The following is a 15,000-nucleotide window of genomic DNA, read 5'->3' on the forward strand; positions in this document are numbered from 1 at the left end:
GCGAGAGGCTGCTGGCCGTCACATCCTCCACTTCCGGCTCCATGTTCTCCTTGTCCTCGCTGGGGGAGGGCGAGGCGTCCTGGGCCTGGCACGTGCTCACCAGGTCGGGCAGGCTGGTCGACGGGTACTTGTGGAAGTCCACCTCCGACTCGTCCTGGGTGGCGCCATGGAAGGAAAGGAAAGGAAAAGGGTGAGTGGAGAGGATGAGACTGGTGAAGTTGGTGTGTGTGTGTGTGTGTGTGTGTGTGTGTGTGTGTGTGTGTGTGTGTGTGTGTGCGTCTCCCTGTGCCTGTGTGTTCGAGCACATGTGTGTGTGTGTGTGTGTGTGTGTGTGTGTGTGTGTGTGTGTGTATTTTTAACTCTTATCTCTGAAAGCTAGCTGCTTTTCCTTTTTTTTCCCTTTTTTTTTTCCTCTCCCTGCAGCCCATTAAAGATTTCCTCTTGAATTTTTCAGATCTCTCAGGCAGGAACATGGGCAGCAGCCACAGCCATCACAGCAGCATCACAGCAGCAGCATCAGCAGCAGCAGTAGCAGTAGCAGCAGCAGCAGTGACTGAGGCTGGGATGCAGACTCCCCATGGGCCCGAAGCAGAAGCCATGAAGAAGAGGCCATGTCTAAAAGGGCTTCGGCTGAACACTATGAGACGAATGACACCCTTGGAACTCAGTGCTACCGCACGGCACCATCTTGTACACAATATGTAGGCAAAAGCGTAGGACAGAAAATGGATTGTCTATGATCAGATTCAAAATAGATGCAGTTTGCTGAGGGAATATTTGAGGGAATTCAGTGAAACAGGAAGTTGACCAAGTTCATCGACATTAGGAAAAGTACATAAACTGTCAGTGAATAATGAGAAGGCAGCTATTATAAAATAGATAAAATAGCCTGTTTCAGGGCATCGCAGTGGATAGAGGCGGTTTCACATAAAACATACGAGAACATAAAATCACATTCCATCTGAATATTAAAGGAACAGAGCATATGCAATACATAGAAGTAAATCCATAGGGCTTTATGTTTTCATAAAGCCTGCATGGCAGGATATGCATTATATCAACACTGACAGATGTGGATTTAGATATATTGATGCATATGGGGTGCATTATCCTTTTCTTCTTCTGTTGTATATGTCCAGAATATCACACAGCCATAACACAAATGCACACTGAACACTTGACCATTGGTACGCATAACCAGATGCATTGCCCACTGAGGCGCACACTTCCTTAAACTTCCCCCATCAAGTGCAATTGAAGGGTCAAGGGTCTGGTTCTAAATCGGAACACCTTTCTAAAATTGCTTTATTGATTGCACCAAATGCAACTGCTTTGAGAAAACCTATGTGTTCTTGGATTGTCCTGTGAGCACAGTCTAAACATTGTTATGAAATGTGATTCCGTGTGTGTGTGTGTGTGTGTGTGTGTGTGTGTGTGTGCGTGTGTGTGTGTGTGTGTGTGTGTGTGGTCCACACTCACCCTGCTGGCCACCACCAGCTGCACGAGGCCAGCGGCGGTGCGCAGGATGGCCACAGCCTCGTGGTGCGAGAGCCCCACCAGCGACTGGCCATTAATCATCAGCAGCTCGTCTCCGGCCTTCAGCCTGCCGTCTCTGTCACAGACAACAGACACACGCACACAGTCAGCACTGTCAGGAGCACACGCCAGCAGCCAACACATTAACCATTTACATGGAGTCATTTGGATATTAACCAAAGTTACAGTAAGGGTCAGGTAAACAGTTTATCAGTGTGTAGGCTACCTGAGAAACAAACCACTTATTAACCTGGTGTTCATACACTTAACCTGGTGTTTAAACCATTCTGTCCACTGAGCTAAAGCAGCCGCTCGACTGTTTTGGCAACTCTTTTGGTCGGTCTTCACACTGTTGCAACTCCCTTGGTCAGTCTCCACATTAAAAGACCTTGCTATAGATATAGACCCTTTCAATCTGTTCCTAGGGGATTTCCGGTTGAAACATTCAAAATCAAAGTAGATACTTGAAATAAAAAAAATAATCGGACTACTAGCATAATGCTCTACAATCTGTCAACATTAAAACTTGATTTTGTTTGTTTGTTTGTCACCAAGTTACCATTAGCTCAGTGTTGTTTTCTGTGCCACTGGAAGTGCCTTGGGAATGCACTGGTTTGTTTATGTAGTTGAAAGGGTCTATACTTAAGATGTTTCCTGTTTTTACATGTGAAATTAGGTGTAATTGCTAATGTGTTTTTGTCAGCTTGCTTAATCATACAGCAGCTCCTCACTAGAAACAGATGTTTCTGTTGGAGTCTCCATCGCCTTTTCTCCACCACTGATTCTTGTGATTAAATCCTGCACCCTAAAAAAATGGGCCAGACTTTCTAGTGTCAGCCGGCGGTGTCCCACTGACTTTAATTGAGGGGTGTTAACGCTGATGAAGTGGTGGAGAGAGATGTCACAGTCACTCGGGCACACCTAACACAGATTCGCTCCAGCGTGGAGGATTGAAGGGAAAACCGACCCTGCCGCTGCGCACTGCGCCTGTGTGCAGTAGAGCTGCTCTCTGATCTGTAATCTGGGTCTCCCGGGGTGGCGCTAGCCCTCAGTAATGGCCCGTCTAATTCATCATCACAAGCCAATGAACATGAAATGAGGATGGGGAGGGTAACTTCAAACGGGCTGCGAACACATTATCAGTTTTGGATGCTTTCCTTGAAGCCAAATCACCCTGCATCTCTCTTCTCTCCTCCCTGCCTGATCAGCTCTCTCTCTCCCTCTGGACCCCTCTCTCTCTCTCTCTCTTTCTCTCTCTCTCTCTCTCTCTCTCTCTCGACCCTGGTGCCCTGACGTGAAGAAAAATTCCACTGTGGCTTATATAAGACAGGAAGCAAAACTTTGCATCCTCAATGTCCCTGCAGAGACCTCCTCCTATGACCACCCACTGAAACCATAAGTTGAGAGAGAGAGAGAGAGAGAGAGAGAGTGAGAGAAAATAGGGGTAGAGGGGAGAGAGAGAGAGCGATCTGAAAAGCAGCCTTCGGCTTGACATTGGCTCAGACATACATGACTCACTTCTCTCTGCATTCCATCGAAAAAAGGCAAAATTCTCATAAACTCCCACATTGGTGGGTCATATTTGTACTTTCATTGTTTGCCATGAGGGCCTCAGTTTCAACGCAAAGCCACAGTGACATTAAATGTTTGATTCAAGTCCAGCTCAGCCATGCTCCCTCATTCTATTAGCTGTAAGAGAGACAGCCCACCCTCATTCAGGGAGGCACCAGGCCTTCATCAGGCATTCCTCTGGATGACCCAGACATTTCAGGGCCACATTCATCCTGGTCTTATTTCTAGTGGGCGTAGCGGGGAAAGGCCATGCAGGCCTCTTTTTCCTTCCTAAACGTTCCCTATTAAGCTTAAATATCACCCAGGGGGTCATTTGTGCTGCTTGGAAATAAGTGATGTGCGTCCAACTTTAATGTCTGGCTCATTACCATAAAGTTGTTGTGCTTTCCACAATTCTGCCAAAGGGTCTTTTAATGATTTGTGAAAAGGGAAGCCAGTCAGCAAAATTCTCTGACATGTTTGAACATTATCATGCCAAAAAATGCAGACTGCAGAACAATTTGTGGTGAGCTAACATCCAGTCGAGAATGTGGAGTTAATCTGATTGTAGATGGCATGATTCTACCTGCTTTCTAGCCATACACTGCATAACCCTCCTTAAGACTTGTGGGAGCAAATGGAAGATCCAGAAAAAATGTATCCTTGATTTTGCAATGAAAAGGAACATACTCTTTATTCAAGTTTAAAACAATCAGTTCACTATAAAATCCCCCACATGTGTGGTGATCTTGGCAACTCCTTTGCCTATCTGAAGAGGCTGGGCATCACTGCTGGCTCTGATGATGAATAAGGCGATTGAAGAGCCCTTAAGAGACCACCACCGTCTCCAAGCGTCCGTTGCTACAACACCATGTGATTGTGATGGTGATGGGGGTGGGGGGCGGGGGGGGCGTACCTCTGAGCGGCCCCTCCTTCCTCCACGTGGGCCACGACGATGCCATGGGGGGAGCGCTTGGAGCCGCGGCCGCCGGTGATCTGGATGCCCAGCCCATCCTGCCCTTTCACCATGTGCATCTTCCATATGCGACTCCCTTCTCTGGGCTGAGAGAGAGAGAGACAAAGAGAGAGAGAGAGAGAGAGAAAGAGAGAGAGAAAGAGGGAGAGAGAGGCAGAGGGAGAGAATAAAAGAGAGAGAGAGAATAAAAGAGACAGAGAGAGATTTAATAATTTAACACAGAGCCTCCTCAACATAACCATGGAACATAATATAATTCCCAATTTTGTCAGTATATCAGCACAGAGGGGAGATGGATGAGGGAATGACAGAAGAAGGAAGATAGTGAGAGGGAAAGAAAATGAAAGGAAAGGAAGGAATTTTCACAATTTCTCCATACAGTCTCTTTGAAATAACACTAGACACTGCTCTAATGCAGGTATGCTAACCCTCTCACACACTCTCAGGTCTTCACATAAATCTAGCCTTAAGGTAATGTAAGACATTCCATGACATTCCAAGCATTACATAAAGTCTCCCCCAGACACTTCATAGCTTTTTTTTTACAGACAAACACATCGCTTCAGCTACTGTAAGACAAGAAAAGGCTCCTAACTAAAGCGTCTCATCCTCAAAGTATATCAGACTATTAATTCTGTGATTCAGGGGGCTGTCTCCTCTTTCTTTTCTTGTCCTTTCTTGACAGCGTTTTCTCTATTTCCCCCTCAGACACTTTATCCGTTTATTTTTATTTATTTATTTTTGTGCAGATTTGGAGGCGTGGGGTCTGATGTCTTTTCCATCCCCAGTTGAGATGAATCTATTTGATCTTGTATGCTTCCTCTTCGGGCAATCTATAAATAATACCTGAAGAGCATTTAGCAGCAACTGTGTCTGACAGCCAACGGAGTCTGTATGGCTCCCACTGTCGAGTTTCAGTCTGAGCCGCACATCATTAATCCCAATCTGTCCGTCGCCATTAACATCGCCAACCAAGAGAGAAAAGAACTCTGGGAAGGTCCTCTCATGGGTGCCATTAACAGGAAGTGATTTTGAAGATTTTGACTGATTAACAAAGGTAGCCGGGGACAGATTTGAATGTACCCAATGACACATCTAGGAAACATTCCTAAAAATATTATAGGTGGGAAGTTCAAGTTTTGAAACCTTCACATACTAGTTAAACTTTCATAGCCAGCATTGCTGAGAATGAGCAGTTGGATGTTGCACACATCAAAATGCTAGAACCTAATCTCTGACCTATATTGGTAATCATTTAAACACATCAACAAAAAAACAGCATATTTAGTATGTACTATATCATACTGTCTAATGTTAAATGTTTATGTTCTAATTTATACAAATATACTGTATTCACTGCACATAAAAAAGCTCAGCTCACACAGCTTGCTTGGCACTGTGCATCACCCCGCGCCCTCTCTGTAGAAGTGGAGCAGGGAGCAGCGCGAGGCAGGGCTGTGTGATGTGTGATGTGATGTGCGAGCTGAGTCACTGTGTGCACTGTGACTGCGGCCTGTGGGCTTCCCCTGCTCTGCTCCGCTCTGCTCCACTGAAGTCAGTCGTACTGCGGTCATGCCCGCCGTCACTGAGCGGGCTAACGCCAACAGCCCCTGCTCTTCTTCATCCTCCTCTGTGACAGATTAGAGGGCCAGCTTTTGCTCTTTGGTGGTCATGTGTGTCTGTTCATGTGCGTGTGCGTGTGCGCGTGTGTGTGTGTGATTCAGAAACAGGACGACATTTTCGAACTCTGTGACCTAGAGAGGTTCTGCCATTTCTTCTATTTCTTTACCCCAAAGGGGTCTCAGTCTATTCCCTAATTTTCTGTTCCTCCTCTAATCTCTGTGTTTATGCTTAGTTCAGTTATCACCCAGAGAGAAGAAATACTCTCTTCTGATTGGCTGTAGGGTGGCTATTAATTATGAATAACGGGACACTTATGACATAGATCTGATAAAAAAGTTTAATTACCATTCCATGTCAATGCTCATTGAATGGTAAACGATGGTTGGCTATGCAACAATGGAATCAACTGTAAACAAGCTAACTGCCCACCCTTATCACTGTCAGGACAAAAAAAAAAGTAGTACAACAAGCTGAACAAGTCGGCTTATTTTTAAACTGAACCGTTTGTTTTCTTTGCGTGCTATAAAGGCATGACTATTGCCTATGGCAACTGGGGGATAAGCCGGATAACGGCCTTCAAGGTGTGGAGGTGGCGGAGGAAACTCCCTTCTTTGCCTCCGCCTCGTCCATTAATTTCGGGACACCTCGGTGACCATTATCCCTAGTATGTTTTATTATTAAAAAAATAAAACATTTGGGGGGGTTTGCAAAGTCGTTGGCTTCTTAGGTCCCACCTCCAGCGTTATTGCCTCCCACCTACTCCTCCCCTACAGAGATCAGCAGTACGTTTATCAAGCGTCTGCTTACAGTCCTCTTCATTAATGTACCCCGTTGACCACAATGGTCATCTGGGCCACATGAAAAGGACACAGAGCGCTGCCAGCCCCTTTCTGATGCTAATGACCACACATCAAACACATTCAATTACACTACAGAATAGGAGGGTCCAGGCGTCCATTTTAACGTGTCCCCATAGTGAGGGGTGCATCATGGAAAAATCTGAGTGCTGTATGTCTACAGCGTACATAACACACAACAAATTTGTGAATGAGTGTACGTCATGTAAGTTAGTAACAAATGTGCAACATGGACTCTCAAGTAATCAAGTCATCAGCAGTCCACTGACACCTCCATCCGTGAGGGGAAGGATATGAGTGACATTAGCATAGCATTAGCATAATGCGTGCACTTAAAAAGACCACCTTAGTTAAACCCCAGGCTGGTTTATTATCTCTTACTGGCACTTATGTAAGCTTGGGGTCAGCATGACATAAGAGCCTCTCTCACGGTGATGTCAGAAATAGAAAACATTTCAATAACAATAACAAAAACAAGAAGACAAACACATCCTTACAAAAATAGCCTGAATCATCATGCTCCTTCCCATGATCTCCATTGGTGGTGTGCTACAACCCTCCCACCAGGAGTAAAACATAAACTGATGCAGGGAAGAGGAGCTTTAGGGGATTTAGGTGTTTTGGCTTCGCTATTTAGTTAGCACGCTAATCCAGCTGCGTGCACAAACAAACCCTTAGAAAGCGGCCAGGACTTTGGAGTGGGGCTCGCGTGAGGCGTGCTTGGTGGAGAAATCTCCTCGAAAATCCCCAACCCAGGGCAGGTCTGAGCTCGTCCAACCTTTCTGGAAAAGAGGCAGCAGGGCAGAGAGGCGAGTTGGGAGAGGCAGGCCATGGAGGGGCAGCAGAGATGAAGGCAGGCCAGCGATTAGGACCCGCGGGCGGAGGTGAGTCATTGACAGGGAAGAAAAGGTTGTGTCATATGGGAGATCTTATTCCCACGGTACTCCTCCACACCTCCGATGAAGCGGCAGGTCGTCCTCCCTGACAGTTATATGACTCACCAGGCTTTAGCATGAGAAAGTCAATGGAGGATCCTCAGAGGATTAGCTTTGAGGCTCTGCTGCTTCCAATGTGCGTGCTGTGTGTTTGGAGTCAAGAGAGGGCTATGATGATCTCCCACAGCTGAAGATGTCTCACTGATGTTCTACCATTGAAATGTCAAATTCTCAAATTTGACTACACAGAATAAGATGCAAGGGCTGAAGACATACTATCAATCTCCAGCCAAATCAAAGAGGTATTACTACACTCTTAAAATGAATGTGTTAGAAACAACACAAACTGTGTTGCCCCTATCTGGACATAGAGATGTGTTATTTTCAACACATTCGTCATAAGAGTGTAATGTTACAAAGCTACAGAAACAGCCTGTATTCACCTGAGGGACACAGGGCACCAGGAGTAATGCTCTGAGCTGTTTGGTTGAATTACAATTACCACAAAATAAACGTCTCACACGTCTCAATCAATATACGCAATGTAATGGCCACTGCTTCACTCACTGTTAATGACTCATGTGTGTAAAAGGGAGAAGGATCAAAGTAGTTCAGCCAGACTTACTTGTGGAGTCTTGAGTCATGCATAACAGAGCTCACAAAATCATCAGCTTTTGGGTTATCATGCAACCACACGCCTCTATGTAACGAAGGAAACTCCTCTTGCGCTAACTTGGATTGAGTGTAACAACATCACCACTGAACCACTGAAGTCCACCATACTTAGCTCACTAACCAATAGCAAAGAAGCATTAAAACTATCAATAAAATATATATAAAACATCAAGCAAGGAGGCTTTCTGAGGAAGACTCTGTGCTTTGTGCTGTATTTACAACCAATGCTAGTCATACCAGCACTGCAGAGCTCTGATCCCACAAAACCTCCCTCTCTGATGTGGTTCTGAGCAAATTATTTAACTTTGGGGCCCCCTACACCAGCCCCTCCGCCTGGCCTCTGCAACTGAGGGGACTCAGCCCACTGGAGCAGCTCAGGCTGCAAGCCTCCCACAGTGGAGCCCAGGATACAACCACTCCGATCTGGCCCAGATCTGGAGCAAATCAGGGCTGGATTGGAGCCGATTCAGGAGCCATTTTAGGAGGGCCAGATAAGGGCCATGTCAGAGCCAAATCTGAGCCATTTTAAGGGCCAAATAAGAGCCACCTTAAAGCTGGATCAGGGTCAGATTTGAGCTGAGTCAGAGCTGATTCAGGGCCAGGGCTGCTTCAGAGAAGCTACCATCAGAGTTGCTTCCACCCTCCCCTGACATGAGTGACCACAGACACATGAGAGCATCTGCCTCTGGGGCACACAGCGGCTTTATTTAGAGCCGGTAGCCCCACTGCTGCTGCTGCTGCTGCTGCTGGCCCATCTGGGGCTCAGAGACTCAGAGTAACTGGGAGCCTCCTCCGGGGCAAGAGGTGCAGAAATCAGAAACACATGTGCCATTGGGCCGCAGCTCAGAGCCCAAACTACAAATTAGCCCCGACCAGCATGGACCAAACCCTCTCCATGTTCCGAGGGCAGCCATCTCGGGCAGCTGTTATTTATAGGCCGTTTGCTAAACATGAAGGGAGCTGGTTAATGGGTCAGACCCATCACTGGGAGCTGACCACCTGGTACACAGAGTTAGCTGTGAGTCAGACCAGTGACCGTATCCACACAGATATCCTAAGCCTTTCACAGCACAGAGGTCCAACTTTTTCATTTTTCATAGGATTAGACACAGATGGAGGACCTTACACTGAGGCCAGCTTGTCTTTAATGAAATTGCTTTGAAGGGTTTAAGGGTTTGAGGGTTTCTCCTTAAGTTAAAGGACAGAGACAAATTAGAATGCATATATTAGTGTGTTATGGCATGCTGGCAGTGTGCTTGTCAGATTACTCATCACAGACTAATCAGCTGAATTGACAGCCTTAAGTACTCATTCTAGGGTACTCAAGGCCCTAATAGCAAATATGAGGCTGTCAAGCTATCCAGTTTTAACTAGTGAGAACTGCATGAGGGCTGTTTATCTCACCTGACAGGTGGGTTCACTGTTCAGAGACTCAGTCTTGTAGTTGTCCGAAAGTCGTGCACGGGGGCGGGCCGGCAGAGTGGCCGTGCTCCCTATAGCCATGTGATTGGTCAGAGGAAAAGACGGAGGGCCAGGAGGACCAATCAGCCGTCCTGTGGGAGTGTCCTCAGTGGGAGTGTCCATGGGGGTGCCGGGCTCGGAGGGCGTGGCCTCGGTCTCCGTGGAGCCGTAGCCATTCTCGTGCTCAAAGTCGCGGCTGTCCTTGCTGTCGCGCGTGAACGAGGAGCGGGAGATCACGCCGAACTTGCGTGTCCGCTTGCCGTTCTGCGTGGGGCTCCCCACCGACTCTGGCTGGGCGCTGGGCCGGTGCTCACCGTCCACCACCACGCTACCACCACCACCACCGCCGCCACTACCGATGCTGCCGTTGCACGGAGGGAGAGGGGCCTTCCGCTTGATCCTCCGCAACATGATCAGGTAGATGCAGCCGCCATTCCAGCACTGGTCTGCCAGGTAACTGCAGAGTGACAGAGGAGGATGGGTATGGAGAGAGACAGAGATAGAGAGAGAGAGAGAGAAAGAGATAAGAGAGAAAGAGAGAATGATAGTAGATGGAAATGAAAGATGGAGAAACAGGGAAGGACACAGAGAGGTAGGCCTGTTAGACACTGAACTATAACTATGAGTTAAAACTATCATTTTGCAATACTTGTAAAATTCCATTGCCATTTATTAGATAATGCCTCATTTGCCTCTATTTGAGTTTTAAGCCAAAATTCAATTTCTGTTTAATTTCAATAGATCACATTTGGACACGCCTAAAATCTGTGATACATATTCCACCTTTTAGGCACTCGACTACAACAGATTCAGTTTCAATTTCATACAAATTCTGGCAGACAGTATGAGTCATGTTTCCCCTTGTGTGTCTTGGCTTGTTCAGTTCCCATTCTGCTACAAGGCTGGGACACTGTTGTTTGTGCAGGTCATGGGAATGAAGGAAACCACCAAGTACACACAGGCACCTGTCAAAGCTGCTGGTGTGGGAGGTGAGAGGGTCATCGTCTTACATAATGTCTCATAACCAGCAGAACAAAACGTCTTTGTCAAAAACCCACTGCGGTGCTATTGAACTCTCTAAAAACAGGAAGTGTAATAATCATAAGGAAAGCTGGCTGATCGGTGCCAAACTGCGTCTAGACGAGCAGGACAGAGAGGAACCGGAGGAGAGAGGAAGTGATTTCACTGATATGCCCTTGAAAATGATTTGGCGATGAAGAGGAGGTGTGTCCCGAATGGTGCAGGGGTTTGCCCTGAAGTAACCCGGGAGTGTTGTGCTTACTGCTGCAATTGCAGTGTTCAAATTCAAACTCCCTCACACACACTCTCTCTCTTTTTCTTGCCCTCTAGTCTCTCTGCACTAACTCTGTTTATTGTCCCTCTCTGTCCCTGCTAACTGTGGTCAATCGATTGTTACAGAGATTAACCAAGTTTACAATGGACTCTGGGCATGTCACGTTAGGAAACTCTGTATCATTGCCAATGCTTCACACAGTCTTTGACAAGAAAGTACCACCACTCTTTACTGTGGGTACATATTAACTTTTTTTTAGTGCAATGGCTTCCCAAAGCAACTTAAAAGGGTTAATAATTCATGCTACCTGTTCAGACAGTTCATCCTAACCACACCTTAGGAAGTTCTGTTGAAGTTCTGAGTGCTGGAATGCCTTGCCACCAAGATGACACGTCAGCCACTGCAATGAAAACTCTCAGCCTGTTTCCAAAGCTCCAGGCCACTTGCCCAATTCAGATTTGAAAAAGAACAATACACTATCAGTCCAAGCATGTCTGCCAGCGACAACAACAACAACAAGTGAAAAACAGAAACTAGAGAGGTTGAAAGAAAGCTAAAAAAAAACAGCAAAATGACTGAAAAACAAACCGCTTCCCCCAGCTGCCTTTTCTGCACAGCACAGCACACAGCACAGCAGGAAGAAGAGCTACACACCTTGAACTCAGTTTAGGACACACACGCGACGGTCCCCATCACTAACAGACTCTCTGTCTGTCTGCAGGCTGTCAGAGGTTGGCCTCATCCGTCTCTCTCTCTCTCTCTCTATTTCTCTCTCTCTTTCTCTCTCCCTCTGTCCTCAGAGGCTGCCTCCTCTTCCTCTCAGGGGCCAGACACACACTAAGCCCGCACATGGAGTTCAGACCCATAACTGTGTGTGCTGTAGCCCACCCCTCCCAAACACACATGCACTCGCACACATAATAGCACACACACACACACACACACACACACACACACACACACACACACACACACACACACACACACACACACACACAGACCACCTAGTGGACAATCCCACCGGGGACGTTATTCTCTGCGGTTGTGTGACAATGTCCAGACAGGCGACACACGCCACCATGACGCGAAGCCCTGACAAAGCATTTGCTTACACCTCGGAAAAAATCCATGGCGAGACAGACAATGAAAAGGCCAAAAAACAATCAAAACAAGAAGAGCGACCGCAAGAGAATCGGCCGCACCAAAACAAACAGGGTCACTGCCAATCTCTGAGAGATTGACTAGAAAATACAATGGCAAAGACTTCTTTTTGGAGATCGATAAACATGCTCAGTGGATTCCAAAACTCATTTACTGATGCAGATTCCTTCATGGAAATTTCTGCAACCATTTCAAAAATTCTGCCCAATATGAACTCCAGCACGTAGACAGGCCATGACGGCTCACTTCTCAATAACTTATTTAAGACCTGAGGATGAGAGATAAATCCTTTCACTCCTAAATAGATGCCAGTTGGCCAAGCAGGGTGTGTTGGCCTCCACCCCTCCTTCTCTGGTCATCCATCATCACTGACCGACAAGGTCTTTTCTCTCTTTTCCATATCTCAGAACCAAAGTCAACCCTCCAAGCCTCGGCTGTGGAATAACTGTTTGTATTTGATGAGTGCAAAGAGGCTGTCCTGCCTTCAACTCTTGTGTCATATTTCCCCCCTTTAATGTTTCACAAACTTCCCTTCCTCTTTAAGTTTACTTACCGTATATAAACTACTATATACTTTCACTATATATACTTTTACAGATCAATAACCTGCATTTGGGGCAGCCGTGGCCCTACTGGTTAGCACTTCGGACTTGTAACCGGAGGGTTGCTGGTTCAAACCCCGACCAGTAGGCACGGCTGAAGTGACCTTGAGCAAGGCACCTAACCCCTCACAGCTCCCCGAGCGCCGCTGTTGTTGCAGGCAGCTCACTGCGCCGGGATTAGTGTGTGCTTCACCTCACTGTGTGCTGAGTGTGTTTCACTAATTCACGGATTGGGATAAATGCAGAGACCAAATTTCCCTCACGGGATCAAAAGAGTATATATACTTATACATCATGACAGCCAACAAGTTCTGCTCTGCAACTGACTAGGATTATGATAGTTACATTTTGTCTACCTAAGTGATCCCAGCATCCAAGCAAAAACAATCCCCACCCAACGGTCCATGCCCGTGTCACCTGTACAAAAGAAATACCAAGACATCAACATACCATACCCATGACGAACATCTGTCTGAGTAGCAAGTGCCTTTAGTCAACACAGTCTACAAATGGGCAGCATGTGTTTATCAGTCACAGATGCCTTGTGAAAATATGCTGTTAACAGAGGACAGCATGCCAAAACCAAATTACACGCTACCGAGGGCCTACTGGACGTACATTGGCCAGGCACGTGAGTTGGTTAATGAGAGAGAGCTGGCCCCTGATGGACAGGGAGCGCACACACACATGCGGAAAATGAGAGGGCATATGGAGACCAGAGCCTGTGTTTGAGGACGGCCTTGTGATGAAAGGGAATATTTCAGGACAAACTTTTTTTTTTCTGAGCGTTTTTAAAAACACAGTGTTGTTTTGATACATTCTTTGGAACTTCCTGTACACACACGACCTGACTTAATCCACTGGGTGCTTCCCTGTTTGCAGGCGTAAGCTTATTTGCCTAGCAGTGAACCACAAGAATCCATTCTGATTACCGTAATTTCCCAACTATTAACCGAGGTTTATACTGTACATTGATTTTGCTAAGCTATGAGGTTAATACATGGGGACATGTACATAGGAATGCATTACTTTTGGGCAATTCCGTGCAAAACTGTCACATCCATAACGCCAACACAATGCCATGGTATTTGCCATGGTATTAACTAAATTTAGTTAAGTTAGTGTTATGGACGTGACAGTTTTGCGTGGAATTGCACTTTTTCTTATTTCTTCTTTATAAGCACGATCTGATTCTTATTCATTGGGCTATTGGGCACTGCGGTTAATACACAGGTGCGGTTAATACATGTTTTTTTTTATTTCCATAAAACACTGTCCTGTGGTTTATACACAGGAAATTACTTTAATCAATTAGAAGTTATCAATTCTTCAACTGTAGTGGATTTCAATAAAACCATGATATGATATAGACATTGTATCTTCTTGTTATAAGCTAGAAAGCTGTTTCATGTCCTTATTAAAGTCACCTACTGAGGGCTACACACCAGTCTAGACAGTAGAGTTAAATCAAGCGGCGATAAGGGACTTGATAAGAACACAGCATCCGTGTCTCTTTAAAACTGATGAGCTTTCATGTGCGTCTGCAGAAGTGGAATGTGGCCGCCGCTGCTGTGTCTGTCATTCTCACTTTGCTGTTTATTTTTGCCTGTCGTACTGCTGGAAATGACAAAGTCTCTGACCCATTTCTGCCAGGTTCCTTTAAATACAATTTTTCCATCTCTTCCTGTGCTAAAAAAACATCCTTAGCCCAAGGGTTTACCAGTTTCTATCAAATGTACTATGATACTGTATTCAATTCCAAATAACATACTGGGAGAACATTTCAACTTATGGCAGACCTACAAAAAGATGTAGAGAATTCCTGCCAGACATCTTATCCTCTAAGTCTTTCATAATACAGTAGCATGAGTATTTTTAAATCGTAGAGGGCTGACCGGAATAAGCAAAGCTGGAGTGCTAGTTAAAAGTGCACTCACCAAGAATACATTGAATGTTGCAATCTGCCCCCCCCCCCAGGTTTGTCAGGGCCATGTAGGAAAATGCCGGTTACCTTGTTTGGTTTTCAAAATGGGTGGGACTACATTTGATCACTATCAAGGGACCCATCTGTTTGTATCATGTCTAGTTCAGGAAGAGAAATTCATATTGATGCACAACCTAGCTGGAGCTCTGGTCTGGCACAGTCACATAAAGACCTTATCTCTTTCCGGGACATTCCATTGTCCATCTATAGCTTACAAATGTTAACCATAGTGGTGGGTTTTCGATGAAGATTAGACTCCCCTTGGAATAGAGATTAGACAGGAATCCTCTCGGCTGCATGCCCCTCACGTCTCATGTCCCAGGCCTACTGAAGCATGGCCACTGG

At 46.0% G+C, this 15,000-nt stretch overlaps 1 protein-coding gene across 2 annotated transcripts in view; it reads right to left on the minus strand.

The window, feature by feature from the left end:
• Positions 1-15,000, minus strand: part of pdzd2 (PDZ domain containing 2) — a 68,882-nt gene that overhangs the window by 35,846 nt on the left and 18,036 nt on the right. For both annotated transcript variants that reach the window (XM_076269445.1, XM_076269447.1), the window contains exons 2-5: positions 9,558-10,071; positions 4,004-4,149; positions 1,480-1,612; positions 1-154 (exon numbers count right to left, since the gene is read on the minus strand). The exon at positions 1-154 is cut by the window's left edge and continues 17 nt beyond it. In XM_076269445.1, coding sequence (XP_076125560.1) covers positions 1-154; positions 1,480-1,612; positions 4,004-4,149; positions 9,558-10,071 — 947 coding nt within the window. The remainder of the gene's footprint in view (positions 155-1,479; positions 1,613-4,003; positions 4,150-9,557; positions 10,072-15,000) is intronic.

Source organism: Alosa pseudoharengus, unplaced genomic scaffold, assembly GCF_046254945.1.
Source record: "Alosa pseudoharengus isolate Yale_2024_CS ecotype anadromous, Long Island Sound unplaced genomic scaffold, YU_APseudo_1.1 YU_APseudo_1.1_scf_6, whole genome shotgun sequence".
NCBI classification, from domain to species: Eukaryota; Metazoa; Chordata; class Actinopteri; order Clupeiformes; family Clupeidae; genus Alosa; species Alosa pseudoharengus.